The sequence below is a fragment of the Medicago sativa genome, chromosome 2 (assembly GCF_051527215.1).
Source record: "Medicago sativa cultivar Bolivia chromosome 2, Bolivia_mono, whole genome shotgun sequence".
Taxonomy (NCBI): domain Eukaryota; kingdom Viridiplantae; phylum Streptophyta; class Magnoliopsida; order Fabales; family Fabaceae; genus Medicago; species Medicago sativa.
The window spans coordinates 25,231,805-25,252,896 of NC_140750.1; the positions used below are offsets into that span (position 1 = coordinate 25,231,805).

The 21,092-nt window shown below is 33.3% G+C and overlaps 1 protein-coding gene across 1 annotated transcript; it reads left to right on the forward strand.

Moving 5' to 3' along the window:
• The first annotated feature begins 4,333 nt into the window (after positions 1-4,333).
• ATLIG4 (DNA ligase IV) lies at positions 4,334-18,586 on the forward strand. Its single transcript, XM_085744044.1, has 27 exons — positions 4,334-4,797; positions 5,627-5,718; positions 6,403-6,488; positions 6,565-6,701; positions 7,208-7,282; positions 7,937-8,028; positions 8,426-8,497; positions 9,336-9,415; positions 9,499-9,536; positions 9,618-9,624; positions 9,787-9,942; positions 11,637-11,712; positions 12,143-12,267; positions 12,365-12,399; positions 12,486-12,544; positions 13,308-13,391; positions 14,044-14,133; positions 14,223-14,271; positions 14,383-14,470; positions 14,581-14,784; positions 15,525-15,650; positions 15,739-15,838; positions 15,922-16,027; positions 16,239-16,369; positions 16,505-16,669; positions 16,843-16,998; positions 17,664-18,586. Exons 1-27 carry the CDS (start codon positions 4,465-4,467, stop codon positions 18,403-18,405), a joined length of 3,504 nt encoding a protein of 1,167 aa, XP_085600170.1. The 5' UTR covers positions 4,334-4,464; the 3' UTR covers positions 18,406-18,586.
• Positions 18,587-21,092: the final 2,506 nt, after the last annotated feature.

The window sequence follows — 21,092 nt, forward strand, 5'->3', positions numbered from 1 at the left end:
TCACTTTGGCCTTGTAACTAATTTTAAAGTTCTTCCCTCAAAAAAAAAAAGTTCAATGTAGTCCCATAACTTTAAAATCGGTCAATTTAGCCCATAAACTTATTTTAAAATCTCAGTTTGGTCCCTTAATTTTAATAAGTCAAATTGATCTATTAGCTTGTGTAAGTTAGTGCAACTTGATCCTTTATCGTATAACAAAATCGAACTTTGTTAGTAGCATGAACAAAAAAAACACCATTAAATAGAAGCAATTTAAAAAAGGAATAGGTGTAAAAATATGATGACATATTCAATTTCATTATTTTTAGAAAAGTAATAAAGACCATTTAGTGGAAATTATATTGTTGTATATTTTATGATTATTTTTAGGAAAAATGATAATTAACATTTATTCCCTAAAATAATAATAATGGGTATTTATGTGTCTTTATATTTTTTTTTGTTAACCCTATTGTTCCTAAGAGAAGAGTTCAACCGCGAAGTAACTAAAATTCGGGTTTTTCCAAAAAAAATTATTTGATGGAGTTCATAAACAACTTGAGCCAAAATACCTGATTTTCATATTTTTTTTTTTTAAATTACAATGATTATAATTTCAAAATCAATCAATTTTAATTTTTCAAGTTTGTAGAAGTGTTTTGAAAGAATTGTTTTACCGTAGAAGTCAATGATGGAACGAATATTGTGGAAAGAATTAAATATGGAGTCGATTTTAAACCATTTGTGATTATAAGTTTTAACAATAGAATGAATGCTCCGTAAAAAAAATGAATACAAAGATGGCGTTGAATAAAACATTAATATTTTTTTCTAAAAAATATAATAATTTAATAATCTTTAATTAGAATATTATTTTTAGTCCACGTGAGCTTAGCTCAGTTGGTAGGACAATGCATAAAATATGCAAGGTTTGGGGTTCGAACCCCAGCCACCACCAAACTAAAAAAATAAAAAAAAAGGATATTATTTTTAATAATTGTATGAATTCATCTAAATATTTCATAAGGATGAAGGAAATAAAACTAAAAAAAATAAAAAACACCATACACTAACGCAAGGTCTTGTTTTTGTTTTTTATTTATACACTCGTCAATTAATTAACTTTGTCCACTCAAATATCTTTTTTTTTTAATTATAAAATATTAGTTTTGTTGTTGTCTGTTTTAAATAAATCAAAGGAGCCATAAAAACAATTTTTTTTTGGTATATACAAAAGAAAATAGAAACATGAATAGAGATTCGGTCAATAACAAAGAACATAGAAACAAACACCAAAAAAAAAAAATTAAAAGAGAATATGAATAGAAAATAGCAACATAAGAAATCACAATAAAAAGTAACATACAAATAATAAATGTTAAACAAAAAATAAAAAATAAGAAATAAACAAATAAAAGAAAAGAGAATGGGGTTGAAAACAATGATTTTTTATGGGAGGAAGATGTAGATGAAAATAATGAAAACCAAATTGTCTCTATATATAGGAAAAAATATCATGTCATAATCAATTTTGATTGGCTCATGAAAAATAAATGAGTCATTAATCCATTTTGATTGGCTAATAAAAAATAAATGATTCAATATCCATTTTGATTGGTTGATAGAAAAGCATTAAATGAGATGAAGAGCAGGAAGATGCCACGTGTACTATAGCTTATAGATGTAGGCTTTTGTATTATATAAAGATAAAGATAAAGATAAAGATGTGTCTTTATAATTTTTTTTGTAAACCCTATGGTTCCTAAGAGAAGAGTTCAACAACGAAGTAACTAAAATTCGGGTTCTTCTAAACAAAATTATTTGATGGAGTTCATAAACAACTTGAGCCAAAATACCTGGTTTTCATATTTCTTTTTTAAATTACTATAATTACAATTTCAAAATCAATCAATTTTACTTTTTCAAGTTTGTAGAAGTGTTTTGAAAGAATTGTTTTTCCATAGAAGTCAAGGATGGAACAAATATTGTGGAATGAATTAAATATGAGGTTGGTTTTAAAGCATTTGTGATTATAAGTTTTAATAATATAATGAATGCTCCTTAAAATAAGAATGAATGCAAAGATATGGAGTTGAATAAAACATTAATATTTTTTCTCTAAAAAAATATAATAATTTAATAATCTTTAATTTTTTTGAAGGAAATCTAATAATCTTTAATTATAATATTATTTTTAATAATAGTACGAATTCATTTAAATATTTCATAAGGATGAAGGAAATAAAACTAAAAAAATCAAAAACACCATACACTAATGCAAGGTCTTTTTTTTTTTGACAGAACACTAACGCAAGGTCTTGTTTTTATTTTTAATTTATATGGACATCAATTAATTAACTTTGTCCACTCAAATATCTACTTTTTTATATTTATGAAATATTAGTTTTGTTGTTGTCTGTTTTAAATAAATCAAAGGAGCCATAAAAACAATTTTTCTTTTGCATATACAAAAGAAAATAGAAACATGAATAGAGATTCGGTCAAAAACAAAGAATATAGAAACACACACCAAAAGTAAAATTTAAAAGAGAACATGAATAGAAAATAGCAACATAAGAAATCACAATAAAAAGTAACATCAGAATAATAAATCTTAATCTAACAATAAAAAATAAGAAATAAACAAATAAAAGAAATGAATAGAGATTCGGTCAAAAACAAAGAATATAGAAACAGACACCAAAAGTAAAATTTAAAAGAGAATATGAATAGAAAATAGCAACATAAGAAATCACAATAAAAAGTAACATAAGATTGTCAAAAAAAAAAAAGTAACATAAGAATAATAAATCTTAAACTAACAATAAAAAATAAGAAATAAACAAATAAAAGAAAAGAGAATGGGATTGAAAACAATGATTTTTTATGGGAGGAAGATGTAGATGAAAATAATGAAAAACAAATTCTCTATATATAGCAAAAAAATCATGTCATAATCAATTTTGATTGGCTCATGAAAAGTAAATGAGTCATGATCCATTTTGATTGACTAATAAAAAATAAATGATTCAATATCCATTTTGATTGGTTGATAGAAAAACATTAAATGAGATGAAGAGCAAGAAGATACCACGTGTATTATCGCTTATAGATGTATGCTTTTGTATTATATAAAAATTCTATCCACATTGACTCGTGGCATATTAGCGTCTTTCAACAAATAATCTTTAGTTTTAAATATAATAAAGTAGGGTTTGGTTGTTTATAACAAGATTCACTACAACAATAAATTCAAAAAGAAAGAACAGAGATAAAGTTATTTAATTAGCTATTCCTTTAAAGTATCTTTTTGATCGATTACATACTTTTAATGTTTCAATTATGTATTCACTTATTACTCACCATACATCTCCATGTCTGGAAGATAACAATAGAGACCTATCATGTATATTAATTTCCGATTTTTCGCTCAATTAATCGATAAGATAACATAAGTTTCAATAGTGGTTGGTTATGAATATAATCAGCACCTATCAATGATGACTTATTTAAGGTCATCTTAAATGATTTGTTTGATGTTAGTCTATATTTTGCAAGGATAGATGTGATAGTGAGTTAATATAATTCATGGACGATTTTGCTTCAATTAAGGAGAAATTTTATAGCAAAATGGTCCTTGTGAAAAAATTTCACTTTCCAAAAGTTTCAATCAAATTGGTCCTTGTATACGTGAAAACTGACTTGAAACTTCACATCATAGGTTAATGTCACACATCGGCACTGTTAACATGCAACTTGATGGAAATACTAAATTGATTGAACATTACTCCCTCCCGTCTCAATTATAAGCAATTTTTAACTTTTTAGGTTCATTCAATAAATGATGCATGTGATATATAATATAGACCACATACATCATTTATTAGATGAACCTAAAAAGTAAAAATTTGCATATAATTAAGATTGAAGATACTATAACATTGACGAGCGTTCTAGCTATTTAGATTAATTCGAAAAATAAAATAAAATAATTGATTGGTCAAAATTCAATGTGTATTCATTCAATTAAAATTGAATTAAATGATGTTTATTCCCTATTATTTAAGCGTGTTTTTGGTTTGACTTAAAAAGAAAGTTTGAACCTTCATGACACTAAATTTCTAAATTTAAAGTATTTTTGCCATTTACAAAGTTGAAATCTAAAATTATTTTACATGGTAAATAAAAACTCGCAAAATATAGGTATACACCATTTAACCTGTCCTCGTGAGCTTAACTCAATATTTATGGACAATGTATAATATATGCAAGGTTCAAGGTTCGAACGGACCACACAAAAAAAAAAACACCATTTAACCTATAAAATTGAAGTCAATGTTCCAATTTTGCACCGAATACCAGAAGAATAGAAGACGTACAAAGGAAGCCGTTAATCTTCCCTAACTTTCAGTTTCACTTTCCCACTTTCCAGTCACAAACGCGCGTTTCAAATTAATCCCATTTATTCACAAACGCGCGTTTCAAATGACAGAACTTACAAAATTCAGCGTCCTATGCAGCCTCTTAACATGGACACAACGAACAAAATCGCCGGCGAAGAAACGCGCAAAGTTCCGGAAGTTTCTGGACAATTTCTGCACTGATCGGAACTATTTTCCGGCCATTCGACTCATTCTACCTAACCTTGATCGTGAACGTGGTTCTTATGGGCTTAAAGAATCCGTTCTTGCTACTTCGCTTATTGATGCTCTTGGAATGGCGAAAGACTCGCACGATGCTCTTAGGCTTGTTAATTGGAGGAAAGGTGGTGCCAAAACTGGTGCTAATGCCGGTAATTTCGCGCTTGTCGCCACCGAGGTTATCTTCTACTAGCTCTTCTCCCTTCTTATAAGTAGCAGTGTAGTGTATTTGATGTGTTTATTAGGTGTCGATGTCTAGTGTTACTACAATTAGTAGACGAGGCAAAATTGATTTTAGAGGTGTAGAATTGATCTTGACATGTTTGGATGTTCTTGAGTAGAATTGATTCAGTATCCAGAAATGATTCTAACTTGAAACTAGTATTTGGAGCTTTTGCCTCTATAGTTGATTTTTAGATTCAAATTTAGTGCTAGATTCACTTCTACATCAATGTATCACTATTAAATCATTTTACATTCAACTCACTTTTAGTTAGAATTGATTTTATAGAATAAAAATCAAGTTTTGTCACTGCAGAACAAACACTCACTTAGTAAGTAACATTAATTAGGGGTATATTTGAAAAATAATAATAATTGTATCGAATAATTTGAAAAATAAGGCTTATATTCACAGAAAATATAATATATTTTTTTTTTTTTGTCATCATTCACTTAGTGTAACTTCCTTGTGGTGAGGTTTATCTTGAATTTTATATTTTTGGGTCTTGTTAACCATTGCCCTCAGGGCAATGGTTAAGGAAGCCAAAAGTAGCATGTTTGCATTGGTTTCAACAACATTTTGACTTTTAAAAAGTTAAATTTATCACTTTTCACCATTTTCCAATGCTATATTTCTATTTTTATCCCCTTATCCAATGTCCCAAGGGCAATGGTTAGCATTCTCCTATATTTTTTTAGGGGTTCTGTATCGTGATTGCTGATTGCTTATTGTTTTTGTAACTGTTGTTGCTGAAAATGGAGAGTGGCTGTTGTTTATAAAACAGGTGCTGCAGCTTAGGCAAGGTACTGCTTCAGGTGGACTGACGATAAAGGAGTTGAATGACTTGCTTGATCAATTGTCTTCGAGCGAAAACAGGTTCACAGTTTTTGCTTTGATTGTTTCACCGCTTTGTTATCTATGTGCTATATTTGTTAGACCCTTGCTTTTTCTGCTGTTTGCTGTACTATGTGCAATTGTATTTGCATGCCTAAGGTCTTGAATATGTGGTTGGGGATGAGATTTTTTTTCTGTATGATGTTTATTTTTTTGAAGTTCTGATGGATGGATAAAAATGGAAAAAAAGGCAAGAAGTAGATGATCAATTTTGGTAGGGGCTTTGATAACAGTGTAACTGGACTCCGAATTAGAATATGAAACTGGTATTAATTGTTGGTGCCAACAGGATAAATCAATTTGTAACCATTTCTATTATCTACTACAATTTTGTACTTTCTTAACATTTAATAACCCGCAGGTGAAATTGAAAATTGAGCAAGATTGTTTACACTTTCACCGTGCTTACTTGTTTGCTGGTTACTATTTTATGCATGCCCTGTTTTGTAAAACAGTTATTGTTTGTGTATAAAACATGAAAACACTTTGCAGTACATTGAACTAGAAAACCTTATTTCCATGTTTTTGTATCTAATATGTTGCTATAGTGATTTAAGCTAAATTGGTGAAGTTGAAATATTCAAACAGTTCTTATCATCTGGTCTCACCGTTCTTTATGTAGTTTTTATCTAACATGGTTCTTGGATGGAGTGACTATTGTTACAGGGGTGAGAAGACTTTGGTTCTTTCAACCCTTATCCAAAAGACAAATGCGCAGGAAATGAAGTGGATCATCATGATAATCCTCAAAGGTGCTTTTCATTTGCACCAGTAAATAAATTTTATACCTTAAGTGAGTCTCAGGCATGTAACTAAATTTCATCGCAGATTTGAAGCTCGGAATTAGTGAAAGAAGCATTTTTCATGAATTTCATCCAGATGCTGAAGACTTGTTCAATGTTACGTGTGACTTAAAACTAGTTTGTGAGAAGCTAAGGGATCGGAACCAACGTCATAAGCGGCAGGTTAGCTGTGATTTAAAATTAGTTTTCGAACTCTATACAGCAACAACATCAACAACAACAACAACAACCAAGCCTTAACCCACTAAGTGGGGTCGGTTACTTGGATCAAATTTCGAACTCTATACAGCTTAAAGAAAATAGCATTGCACATGATTTACAGCACTAGGATGTCCTTTTATTCACTTAACTTGGCTCTAAATAAGTTATGTTTGAGCTGAATACTAGCATCCCCATGTTGAACTCACCTAAGTGTAGGTAAAACTGTTCTTTTGGAGAATTGTCATGTAAAAATTGTTTAATACTTGATGATATCCAGCCTTTTAAATTAGCTAAGCTGCTATATAGGGCTACTTGATCTATTCCCACCTTTTTTTTTTGAAGGATGATCTATGCCCACTTTTTGTCTGAATTGTTTTCCTTGGAAAATAATGATAGAAATATCATAGAGATTGAGGTTCCTAACAGAAAATCGCTTCGTTCATGTTTGTGTCCTTTTTTCTTTGTAGGATATTGAAGTTGGAAAAGCTGTGCGTCCTCAATTAGCTAAGAGAGTTGCTAACGCAGCTGACGCATGGAAGAAGGTTTGCTTCACTTAGCCTTTTAACTGGTCATTTATTAAACGGAAATGGGGAACATTTTTTTACATTCAGGGTGTGATCCTGAACAATGATAAAATCCTGAACTGTGAATATCTGGAACAAAATGGTATCCATTTGTCTTAAACATGTAGCCAGTTTTCAATTGTTAAAATATCTACAAAATATCTCAGGGAGGGAGAATGATGTATTATGTAGTTGGATATGTTGCTCTTTTTTGTTGTTTGTTTTAGGTACAGTTGTGTTATCTTATTTTTATGGATCCTAGATTTTTAGGAATCACATCTTATTCTTAGGGATTTTATCCTATCTTGAACGAGCTTGTTTCCTTATTTGATCAGTGCTAGGAGTCTAATACTTAACCAAATTCATAGTATGAATTAGAGCTTGTGCTTGTCTTCTGTATAACATCATGTTATCATTAATCCCTATTTCAATCTAAGAATATCATTGAAAGTCTTTTTCTTTCTTTTTATGCCTTCTTTTGTTTAACGCGATTTTCAACACAATGTTGACTTCTTGATGACAGTAACATTTATTTTTAAAATTATTTCGGTAGATAAATGCCTAATTTCATGCATAGGGAATTCATCAGTTTGATATTCATTACTCCTATTTTGTATGTTTCCTTTTATTTAGCTTCATGGTAAGGAACTGGTTGCTGAGTGCAAATTTGACGGTGATCGCATTCAAATTCATAAAAATGGAACGGATATACATTTTTTCTCAAGGTAATTGCTCTTGTGTATTTTGTACAGTTTAATTACTTTTTACATCAGACTGTAGCCCTTTCATGTCAGGAGGATTCTTGCTTTTACACCACCTTCCCAGTCTGTATATTTGTGTGAAATCAGTTACATCTGATCTTAAAAAAAGGTTCAGTGAAATGTATTTTAGTTAAATAAATGGTTACCTTTTTTTTTTGAAAGGGAATAAATGGTTACTTATTAAGTGAAGAAGCTACAAGATTAATATGACATGGTAGTTGTTCTATCTTTTGTGGGTGTTCGTGTTCCTTATACCTAGGTGTTTCTGAAAATGTCTTACTGTTGTGCATTATAATCTTTTTTTTACCGGTTTTTGCCCAAATAGGTGTTCTGTTATTTACCTTTTCGCCCATGATTGCAGGAACTTTCTTGATCATTCTGAATATGCTCATGGGATGTCAGAAATCATAATTCAAAACATTCTTGTGGATAGGTGAGAACGTTTTCATGTATTATAGTTATGTTCCTTTCAAATGATTTCCGTCCCATTCTTTTATTCTTGTTGATAGGCAATGTAATTATAATTTGGAGGGGTGTGTGTATGTAACATTAAACTTATATCAACGAGTTTGATGTGGGTTTGTTTCTATTTTTAAAATTAATAATATATCAAGAAATTGGAATAACAAAGGTCATGCACTCGTGTTCAACACTCAAGCATACAGTATCCACTACCAATAGTGATGTTATTAAAAGTTAGACAATATAAAAAATATCTTATAATATATTGATCTTGATTTTAGACTATCTAATATTATCTCTTAGAAAATATTTTCACCGGCGACAGAGTGTCTGATTAGATCTCCGGCCACTATTTACAACTGGGAAAGCTTCACAAATTGTGGTTGTTGATGGTGTGAGCTCTGGTGGATGATAGATCTTCAACTTTTGATTTTAATGGCTCTGGCAGCTGTTTTGACTGAGACTCTGACAGTGGTTCTGTAATCATAAAACCAAACAAGTGAAACGAAATAAGAAAGCGGGAAATGAACTACAGAGCTTTGATATTACGATTATAACGGAATTGTACAAATATATTCATTAGAGATTACGATCATAATCAACAATCATAAACAAAAATGATTCATTTCTAAAAATTATCGAGATAGACTCCACTATTTTTGGAAGGGGATTCCTCCACCAGGTTTTCATTTTTTAATACATACAATATGCAAATTTCTAATGGCATTAATATTGTATCATTATAATGCACGTGTGAAAAAGCTTATCCTTTTTTTTTTTTTTGTTTCTGACCTTATGATTTTATTTAGATGCATACTTGATGGTGAAATGTTGGTCTGGGATACATCCTTGAATCGTTTTGCTGAGTTTGGCTCTAATCAGGAAATAGGCATGTACTTTAATATGTCTCAGCTACTTTAAAGCTTTAAATTTCAGTTGCATCACCCGTTTAATATTTTCTGTCATTGGCAGCCAAGGCAGCAAGGGATGGGCTTGAGAGTAATAGACAGGTTCTTAATTTTAGATATTCTTTATCTTAATTTTGTTGAGAAACTGTGATTCTAACTTTTTTTGGTCCTTTTTTGTTGCAGTTATGCTGTATCCTTGTCTCTGATCAATTCAACTATTAATTCCATCTATCAGCAAATGTGATGTGATTTAGTTTCAATGATAGAATGAGCATCTAATTCTGTATATTATGAATATTTTCTAATGCAAGAAAGTTTATATCCAATATGCCTTGACTCAAAAATGGTTTAGATGTGGCATTTGACATCCTTTATTTTGGAGATACTAGTGTAATTCACCAAACATTGAGGGAGCGGCATGAGATTCTAAGTAAAGTTGTGAAGCCATTGAAAGGTCGTTTTGAAATTTTACTACCTAATGGTGGTATCAACAGTCATCGGTCTTCTGGTAATGTTTTCTTTGGACCAATTTGCCTTGTCATGTGTACTTAGTATATTGAAAGACTTCTCCTTGTATGTGAGCAATTATTCATCTGATCCATAAATTGGATGTTCATTACTGATTGATTAAGTATTCTTTTTTGTTTTGCTATCATATTCAAAGTGATTCAATTTGCTCATTTACTTCATTCCAGCTCTGATGGCTTATGGTCATGTGGTCTGAGTTGAACTTTTTCTGGAGAAATTCTTGAACATTTTTAATCACTTTATTATGCTTTTCTAGTTGCATTCAGAGAAAGGGATAGAAAGTTGCACGAGATTTGGAGGCTCTAAATGATGTAATCATGCATAGTCGTAACCCTGGTGCAATATGATTTACTATTGAATTAATTTTGATTTTATGAAAGACTAAAATTAATTTTCATTTCCATTGCCTGGTATATGTCGTGCATCAATGAAGCGGTGCAACGGTTGTTTTTTTAAATCTGTGCACTTAATCAAATTTCAATTATTTTCTTCGTATTATTGTGAAGTTAATTCTGAATGGAGGTAACTAATATCATCTTAGTAGATAACCCACTTGGGTTGGCCTGGTGGTGTTGGCTTGGGACCTTGGAGTGTGCTCCTCTCAAGGTCTCAGGTTCGATTCTCCCCGGTGCAAATTTCGGTGGGTTAGTTTGGCTTATAAAAAAAATATCATCGTAGTAGATAAATCAATGCACAATTCTGTTTATTCACCTTCTATCATTTAATCACTCCCTTTCTATTTTAATTTTATAAAAGAATTGTTGATATTTTTTATTCTTGCTTATTAATCTTATGTTTTGAACTTTGTAGCAATAAGAGCAGGGGATACTCCTGTCAAGCCAAAAATAAATTTTCATAAATTTGTCTTTTCATCTAAGCGTAGCGGAGATGAGGATGTTGCGTTGGATGAGTGGTAAGACTAGACATGATAGGATTAGGAATGACATCATTAGAGAGAGAGTGGGGGTAGCACCTATAGTAGAAAAGTTGGTAGAAAATAGGCTTAGATGGTTTGGACATGTAGAGAGAAGACCCGTAGACGCCGTGGTAAGAAGAGTAGATCAAATGGAGGAGAGTCAAGTTAAAAGAGGTAGAGGAAGACATAAGAAAACCATTAGAGAAACCATTAGAAAAGATTTAGAGGTCAATGAGTTGGATCCAAATATGGTCTGTGATAGAACATTATGGCGTCATTTGATCCATGTAGCCGACCCCACTTAGTGGGATAAGGCTTGGTTGTTGTTGTTGTTGTTGTTGTTGTTGTTGTTGTTGTCTTTTCATTTTATAATTTAAATTGTTTCTTTGCAAAAATAAATATAGTTTTTAAAGTTTTTCATGAATTTGTCTTCATTAAAAAAATAATAAATAAATAGATAAAATATTGTTAATACTTGTTATCATTTCATAGTTGAATTCAATTTCTAGGAAAAAGGAGTTGATAAATATTCTCAAATATTTTAATTTGCACATTTAATTTGCGGTAATCATTTTAAATGGGTGTTGGATGATGGTAATACCTTCCCTACACATAAAAAGGGTGTAAATTAGTAGAAATGGAGAATTCATGTGTAAATCTATTCACAGATTTATTCGTCCAGTGATGCAATGAGTTAGTATATGCTCATATAATATTGGTCACCATGTGCCATATGTTAATTGATTGATGTTATGCAGGTGAACCATGTTGGTCGTTTATTGCTCATAATGTGGAGGAAGTTGAAAGATTTTTCAAAGAAACCATTGAAAATAGGTCAGCAACAAGTAGATTTGGATATTTAAAACTGTAACCTTTTTATTTGTTTAATCTAACACTTATTTTCTTGTGATTTGTCTCAAGACAATGTAATCTAGTAGGGTTTAGAATGCCTCAAACACTTATAGCTAGCTATTTTTACAATTCAAGCTAAATATTCCAGACTTAAACATGATAAATGAACCATAGAAGAATATTCACAACCTAGCAATAAATGGATTTAGGAGGGCAGCGGCTCAGTTCTTGATCTTTAGTATCTTCCTTTTTCAGCTCTTATCAAGCTTGACTAACATTGCTCTGGATTATTTTTCTGTGTGAAGATATGATTTATTTGCTTTGATTCTAAAATATGACATCTTTAATAAAAGTAGAAAAAAGAAGAAATTGGATATGGTTTTTAATAATTTAATTTGTCTCTTTTACTTAGAGAGGAGGGAATTGTAGTAAAAGACCTCAGCTCCAAATGGGAACCTAGTGACCGCAGTGGAAAATGGCTAAAGTTGAAGCCTGATTACGTTCATGCTGGCTCTGATCTGGACGTACTTATCATAGGTTTATATGAGTTGTGTTCTTAAATTTAAGAGTGTACATCTTGGAGTAGCCTGATTAACATAGTTATCTCAGGTTTTCTGTTTTTGATGATTTCTAGGTGGCTACTATGGTTCCGGACGACATGGGGGAGAGGTTTCATAATTATTTCCTAGCATTTGAATTTATAGCAAATTATTCTTTTGTTAAATGGACTTATAGCGGCATGTTTTTCATTACAGGTTGCTCAATTCTTGGTGGGCCTTGCAGAGCGTCCATCACCAAATACACATCCCAAGCGGTATAAATGTTTTAGGGTGTAGTTGTGTTTTTTGTCCTTATTAATATGTCAAATTTTGGCTTTTCTCTATCTTTAGTTTGGGTTTAACTTATGGTTTCTTGTTCTTTAGAAGTGACCAATTTTAGTCCTTAATATTCATATGCTTATGCCAAGTGCTGATGTGGCAAGTAGATTTGCCACATTTCATTGCATAATACGTTAAAAAATTCAGGGACCAAGCTCGATGTGTTATTTAAAGGTCTATTTCTTATGAACGTCTTAAGCTAAGTCATTTGGCCTATCTCTTAATAGACTAATTTGCTAATAGGCCAATATGGTTATGTTCTATCTATAATATAATATAAAAAATAAAAAAACTACAACTAAGAGTCATGGGACATAGAGATAAAAAAAGATAGGACGAACTGAGTTTTATACGATCTAACTGCTTATTTGTATGATATAAATCTTTTTGTAGGTCTAACATGACATTTTAGAGAATCTGACTTTTATATGATCGTCTAGAATATACCTTCGCTCAGATGAGCTTCTTTGGGGTTTGATCAAGCACTTAATCCAGCTCTAGCTTATCCGCCGAACTGGGCCTTAGGACCCTATCAGACCATTGCAATTTTGTGTTTCATTTTGTTTTTGTACGGTTAGAAAAATAGGGTACCTCTTTCTCTATAAAATAGAGAATTGCTATACTCAAGAGTAGCTTGCTTTAATGTATGTGCCATGCTATCTATGCATCTATTAATATTGTCTTTTATTTTCTTTGCAGATTTATCTCCTTATGCAGAGTTGGTACTGGACTTTCTGATGATGAGCTTGAAGCAGTAGTGACCAAACTAAAACCTTACTTCAGGTAGGTTACATTGGAAGAAACCCAAGTCCTACGTTGAAAAGAGATAAGGCCTGAAAATTGTTTATAAATAGAAGGCACCCTTCATCTTACAAACTGTTTTGTAAGGATGAGTTAGGCCCAATATAAAAACCTAATATGGCTTCAAAGCCTATCTATTCAGGCCACCCACCAAAGTATCCACACACCAAGCCCAGTTGTGCTAGATGTGAGGGGTGTATTTGGAAAGGCACCCTTCATCTTACAAACTGTTTTGTAAGGATGAGTTAGGCCCAATATAAAAACCTAATATGGCTTCAAAGCCTATCTATTCAGGCCACCCACCAAAGTATCCACACACCAAGCCCAGTTGTGCTAGATGTGAGGGGTGTATTTGGAAAGGCAAAATTTTTACATTAAAAGAGGTAAGACTTGAAATAATTTGTAAAAAGGAGGCACCCATCGTTTTACTAACAGGATGAGTTAGACCCGATATAAAAACCTAATAGGTTTTATATATGTCAATTTTTTCAATGAGTTAATGTCTCATTACTTTTATTGTGTCTTAGTTGTCTTTAATTTCTAGTATTGAAGCAGAAAAATTTAAATGATGTATTCAATCAAATATTTTCAACTTTTAGTTTAAGCCTGCCTTCTCTCTCTCCCTCTCTCTCAGAAAGTATCCAAAGACGAGCCCGCCAAGTTTTTATCAAGTTACTAATCATTCCAAAGAAAGACCTGATGTGTGGGTCGATAGCCCTGAAAAGTGAGTATTTTAAGCACACATTTGAACTCCAAATTACATACCAATTGCATTTTCAATTTTGATCCCCAATTACTGTTCTCTTTATGCAGATCAATTATTCTGTCTATAACCAGTGACATCCGAACCATAGAATCAGAGGTGTGGCCTTGAAAATGCAGTGTATCTATCTGAGTTTGGAAAGATTGCAGTCTACACAATCTTTCTTGTCTCTTGAACGGCACAGTTTTAATCGAATGTTTTTATTTGCAGGTATTCGCTGCACCTTACTCTCTGAGATTTCCTCGGATTGACAGGGTGAGATATGACAAGGATTGGCATGAATGCCTTGATGTACAATGTAAGGGATTTACAAAATATGTTTTTGCATACTCTGATTTACAAAATATGTTTTTGCATACTCTGATTTTGCCTTGAGGTTAATTCCTTTACTTTTCCCCCCCTTTGCAGCATTTATAGAATTGGTGCAATCTGGCAACGGTACCACACAGAGGAATACAGAATATGGGAGCAACAAGGACAATAAACCAAAACGCATGAAATCCTCTATAAGGGGAGAAAAGAAAAACATGTCTATTGTTCCCTCTCATTTAAGTCAGACTGATGTTTCCAGTGTTACGGGAGGTTCCTTAATGTTTTCAAATATGATGTTCTGTATCCTGAAAAATCTGGCTAGCTACCAATCAACAGTCCTGCTGCAGAATTTTTGTTCTATATATATTGTTTTAGAAATATGCTTTTATACCTATTTCCAAATTATATATATGTTGCCAACCCTAACTATTAGTATAAGGCTCGGTTGTTATCATGGTAGTTAAAATTGGTGTTGACTAGTAAAATTGTACAAGTTCAAGATGTTAGGAGTGCTCTGCATTTCAGATATCACGCAGAGCCGCATTTTGGTGAAACCATACTTGTTATTATTGTACTTTTTCATGTTAAAATAGCATGTTAAGCACATATATTCATTCATATTTTAGTCCATTCTACTGCCCTTTACTAGGGCCTTTTGTTCTATAAAGTAGCCTGGACCCCTATGGGGCGCTACATTTCAAACTTCCTCACATTTTCATCCCTTATGTCTTTTCTTACAAGCAAGTGTTAGTTGCTAGTACATTATGTTAATAGTCATTGTTTAAACCCTAGACCTTCTCAAATACCTCCCAATGTCCCAGAACGGCCCGAGTTATGCCTTGGAGACACACCTTAATGTCTTTTTATTTTGATTTGCTTGTGCTTCCATGTGTTCACATATTTGTTCCTTTAGCCTTTTTCCTCCAATTCTTTTTTAAAGATTTTGACAGTGTAGCAGCATGAGAGAAATAATTCATTAATCATCCTGGCTGATCTGAAAATTGTTAATTGTGCAAAATAGTTTGCCTTGACATGTATAGACTTTGTCAATGTCCCTCCATCTCATTCTCTAGAGTCCTTCCACAAATTAGTTGCTGAGAATGGGGGCACTTTCTCAATGAATTTGAATAACGCAGTCACTCATTGTGTTGCAGCAGACAGCAAAGGTTCGATCTCTCTGATACACATATACAAACACTGCTTGAAAAAGACAGTTGTATTGTCTGCTTATCTAATAAAGACCGTTGTCTGTAGGGTTTAAATTTGAAGCAGCAAAACGTCGTGGTGATATCATTCATTATACTTGGGTGTTAGATTGCTGTGCACAAAAGAAGCTCATCCCCTTACATCCGAAGTGAGTTTCTGACTGAATATGGACTTGTTTAATACTGTAAAGCTGTTCTTATTGTATATTTCTTTCAATGTTTCCTTTGGAAGGTACTTCCTCTTTCTTTCTGAACTGACCAAGAAGAAGTTACAAGAAGATATTGATGAGTTCTCGGACTCTTACTACTTGGATCTCGACCTTGGAGACATCAAACAGGTAATAGCATTAGTGTATGTCCTTGAGTTGAGTCGTATCCTCTTTTCCTTTTGTGTTCCATGATACTTCTACTATAAGGATGGTTGTCTACAATTATGATTTATAGCTACTTTATTGATGTGCCATGGTTTTTTCCTCTTTAATATTTACCAAAGATCTATTTAGGTCATTCCTCAGTAAATCGAGTTAACTTTCATTCATTATTTTGCAGCTCTTAAGTAATATTAATAGGTCAGAAGATGTCAGTACTGTCGACCATTACAGGAAAAAATACTGCCCAAAGGATAAGTGGTCTATCTTTAATGGATGCTCCATTTATTTCCGCACCACAATGCCATCGTTGTAAGCTTCAGTAAATGTGAAATAGGGTCTATGTTTTTTACTAGGCCCGCAGTATGGGGTTGAGGGTTTTGGTCATGATCATATTTTTTCCAAGTTTTCTCTTTAGCTTGCTGATTATTCTCTATTTTCATACAGGAAAGAAGATTGGCAAATTCTACTGGAACTTTCCTCGAAGAGATTCAAGGTTGAAGTTCTCATGGGTGGTGGAAAAGTCACATCTAATCTCAACTCCGCAACTCATGTGGTGGCCTTGTTCTTACCAAGTTGTCATACCAACTATGAAGACGAAACACAGAGTAGGTGAGTGATCTGTTCGTTGGCAATTTGTCATGTTGAATATTCATTATTTACTATTTACGTTTGGTTTGAAAGAAAAATGTGAATATTAATGATTTGTATATCATGTATTATTTATAGTCTTTAACACTTCCTTTTTGGGTTTCTTTTGGGATGGGGGTACTTCAACTATGTAGTTTCACTTCAGTTGAGAGAAAAATTCTTGGAAGAAAGAGGTTGCATATAATTAATTCCAAGTGGTTAGAAGATTGTTTAAACAGTTGCCAAAGATTATCAGAAGACACTTATAGCATTAAGCTCTATGGAATAGAAGAGTCAATTGCTGAGGATTGGTAAGTTAATGCATTTCCAGCATTTACAATCTCCCAATTATTTGGATGACAAGGTTATAAATCTCAGTGCATCTAAATGCTTTGATATTGTTATACTCTACAATACATGTTTTTCACAAGTTCTGTTACCTTTTATTTCCGTATTAAGGGTATGTTTGTTTCAGCTTTAAAAAAAAAAGATTTTGTGTTTAAAGAATCTAGAGCCTTTGTTTTAGAGATTTTAAATTTTTTTGAAGCTATTTCTGTTTGTTTAATTCCCATAAAAATCAAAAATCCTAATAGCTTTTCATTTTAGAGTAAAAAATGATTAATGATTTTTTTGATTAAATGATTTTTTTTAAATCCTAAACGAACACTTAAAAATGACAAAAGTGATCGAGAGAATGGGAGTTCTCTGTTCTGATGTATGCAGAATATGCAATTGGGCCTAAAAATAATTGGATATCGATAGGCTTTGAAAAATGAGAAATTAAATTGAAGAGTTCAAACTCAATCGGGAGTCTATGTTCCTCGTGATATTTTTAGACCACCAAGAACTGTCACCTACTGAAAAATCATTTCCTTGTCCTAAACAAATGATATTATATACTACATCTTTTCTTATTTCAAACAGATTAGGAACTACTTTCGTTAGCATTTGACGTTATTTTTTGGCTCTGTTTTAGTGAACATGACTTGGCGGTAGATGCTCATCTGATCAAAGATAATGTAGAAGACCAAAATGTATCCATCTCTAACAAGGGAAGTAAACAGAGTAGTGTAAAAGCTGCTTCTGAAGACAGATTAACTTTGGCATCCCAAGCGAAGGTTGGACCAAGGAAAAGAGGAAGACCTCCAGGCAGAGGTATTACAAAAATAAAAACAGACACAAATCAAGCTCGAAGAGTACGATCACAAATTGCAAAAAAGCGTGCTAAAATATCTGAATATGAATCAGATGAAAGTGATTCTCTTGATAAAAGACCATACCAGAAAGAGGCTGACAATGCAGAAGGAAGTTTTGATTTTCACTACGTACGTTCACAACCACATGAGACTGAGAAAACTCATAATGTCCTAGGTACTGCAGGAGTAGAAAGTTCTGAACAAAACAAGGGAATCGGGCTAGAGGATTTCAAGGACAACGAACATGAAAATATGTTTGTTCCTGAAATTGAAATGAAAGATGCGCACAATGACCAAAGTAGTCAGGTGACTGAGAAACTTGAAATTATGACTGATCCTGTGCAGGCAATGTTACTTGACATGATTCCTGGCCTTGCTATGAACAAAGTTGAGCAACCTACGAATCGTCATGTTGAGGTAGAGAAGCCACCAGAAATCTATAATGAAGAGCCTTCTTCAACTACAAAGAAAAAGAAAGTTAGCTTCAAGTCCATCGCTGGTGATTTTCTAAAAGATTTGTAGAGCATCATCGTCTTATGTAGATGGTTTGTTATGTTATATGAATATATGGCTCAAAAGTTCATATTTGAAATAGTGTCAAGTTCTTTTCGTATTTGCTTGCAAATAGGATAACTGGTGTTTGTCTATAGATGTAAGATTCAGTGATTCGGAATATCATAGTTTCCACTGGTCATTAAGTAAACAATGTTTTAGTAGCAGAAGTATTTAATTTTTCTTAACAAATGATATGACTAGTTGCAGTTAAAGGGATTTAAAATTATGAAGATACTAGCATTCCAGAGGTTGGAATATGAATGAGTTCTGTGCTCACGATGGAGTAGAAATTTAAGAGAAATGCTTTGTAACAAGAATGTTAAGCGATTACAATTTACAAAGCATCGCTTAAGAGAAATGCTTTGTAGCAAGAATGTTGAGCGATAACCCAAGAGTGCATAGATGAGATTGACACATGCCTATTCTAGCTTTAACAAAGGTCCTGAGTTTGAATCCAACATCGGGCATATGCAACAACGTTAAAACTCTTAGAGTGAGTTTGCCATCTATTTAAGTCTTACAAGAATTGAGGGATTAGTTTCCGCAATAGGCACAGAAGAAACACGATTAACACAAAAAAAAAAAAAAGAATGTAAAGCTGCAAATTAAAAAGTATTGGCTGGTTCTTCTGGTCCTTTTTCTTTGCCTATTCCATCCATTAAAAAGTATGTGTTTGGACAGAATTAAAGAAGAATGTTATACATTTATTTTTATTTTATATATGAATATTGAATATGAATGTTATACATTTATGTAAAATTATCTTTTAGTGTCAATTGCTAAATTTTTATTCAACTACTATAATCATTTGCTTTTTCCTTCAAAAAAAATAATCATTTGCTTTTACAAAATTATATGAACCTCTTTAGAGGCGTGGTATAACTATAAAGATTAATTCTTTATCTATGTAATCATTCAACTGTTCAATATAATTAATTTATGCTTTCAAATGAGTCTCTTGCGATTGTGTGATTCATGTGTAATTGTATCATGTTTAAACTGCCCCATTGGGTCCTTGTACCTCTCCTTATGATAACGTTTTATCATGGTATCCAATTGATTATTGGAGTATTACTTTTCCCACCCTATGGCCTCCTCGCGCGCCCTACGCAAATTACAAACATACCCTCCGGATTATGTAATCCGAAATATAGGTAAAACCTCCGGATTATATAATCCGGACAGTTGCGAGGTATAAAAGGAACTCCACCCCCCATTTTTACAGTTTTACAGTTTCACTTCTCTCTCTCTCTCTCTCTCTCTCTCTCTCTCTCTCTCTCTCTCTCTCTACATTATCCCAAAATCCGGACACCAAAAATCTTGACCAAATTTGGAGTTTTCTTGCTCAAAAGCACCGCATTTCAACCCTTGTCAAGCATCATGGAAGGTAAGTTCGATTTCTCTACACAAGCAAGTTCAATTAGTTCGTATTTTTTTTTTGAATTTCGTTCGAATGAAATCCGGATTTCGTTTTCCGGACTAGGTTGTTGCTCCTCCGGATTACGAAATCCAGAGTAACCCAGAACGTTGTTTTGTTTCTGTTTTGTGCTGTTTGATTGTGCTGTTTGATTGTTATTGTTGATTACCCAAATTTGAATGTTACAGAAGGTTCAACATCAGATACCCGACGCGTAAGAGAGGCAGGGCATGCTTCCCATAGGAGAGAGCGTTCTCGACGGATGCAGGAGGAAGGTGGTCTTCGTCCGAGGCGTCGGGGTGGTAGAGGACGCCATGCTGATGTCGAGCCTGATGTCGAGCATCAACAGTATATGGGGAGATGTCGAGCCTGATGTCGCCATGCTTTCGTGGAGAGGTGGCACGAGGAGACTTCCAGCTTCCACCTTCCGTTTGGGGAGATGACAGTCACACTTGATGATGTGGCCGCTTTGCTGCATATCCCCATTGACGGCATGCTCCTATCCCACGGGTCCATAACACGGGACGAGGCAGTGGAATGGATGGTGGAGTACTTGGGGTCTGATATGGGTGATGCACTCAAAGAGATCGAGAAGACCAAAGGTGCACATTGCAGATTTAACTACTTAGAGAGGATATTCAAGGAGCGGTTGAAGGAGCAGAGGGATTTGGTGGAGGAGTATGGTGTGACTGAGGAGGTGGAGAGGTTGCGGGACCAGGCTGTCCGCATATATTTGCTGTACTTGGTGGGCATCACGATCTTCAGTGACAAAAGCCAGTGGAATGTCCATGTTGTCTACCTGAAGTACTTCAGAGACCTTGATATTTGTGCTGGTTTTTCGTGGGGAGCTGCGGCACTAACTCAGTTGTATAAGGAGCTCAACAATGCTGCACGTTGGAACACCAGTCAGGTGGCAGGATACCTTAGTTTGCTGCAGGTATAAATTAAGAACTATGTTTTATTTTTTTTTTTAATTTAAGTGTATATGGTTTGTATATTTATATGTGGTTGTCTTTGGTGCAGGCTTGGGTGTTTCATCACTTCATAGGTATGGGCAGCAAGGATGTCTGGGAGGGATATGTGGAGAATTTGTATCCACGCGCGATGCTTTTTGTGCCACTGCATGGTTTAGGCACAGTGGACAGTACAAGAGCTATCTACATGCGCTGGATTTGACGAGGGTTGTCATGGCCCCATATGGAGAGCACCGTCAGACACGTCCATTTGAGCGGGTCAG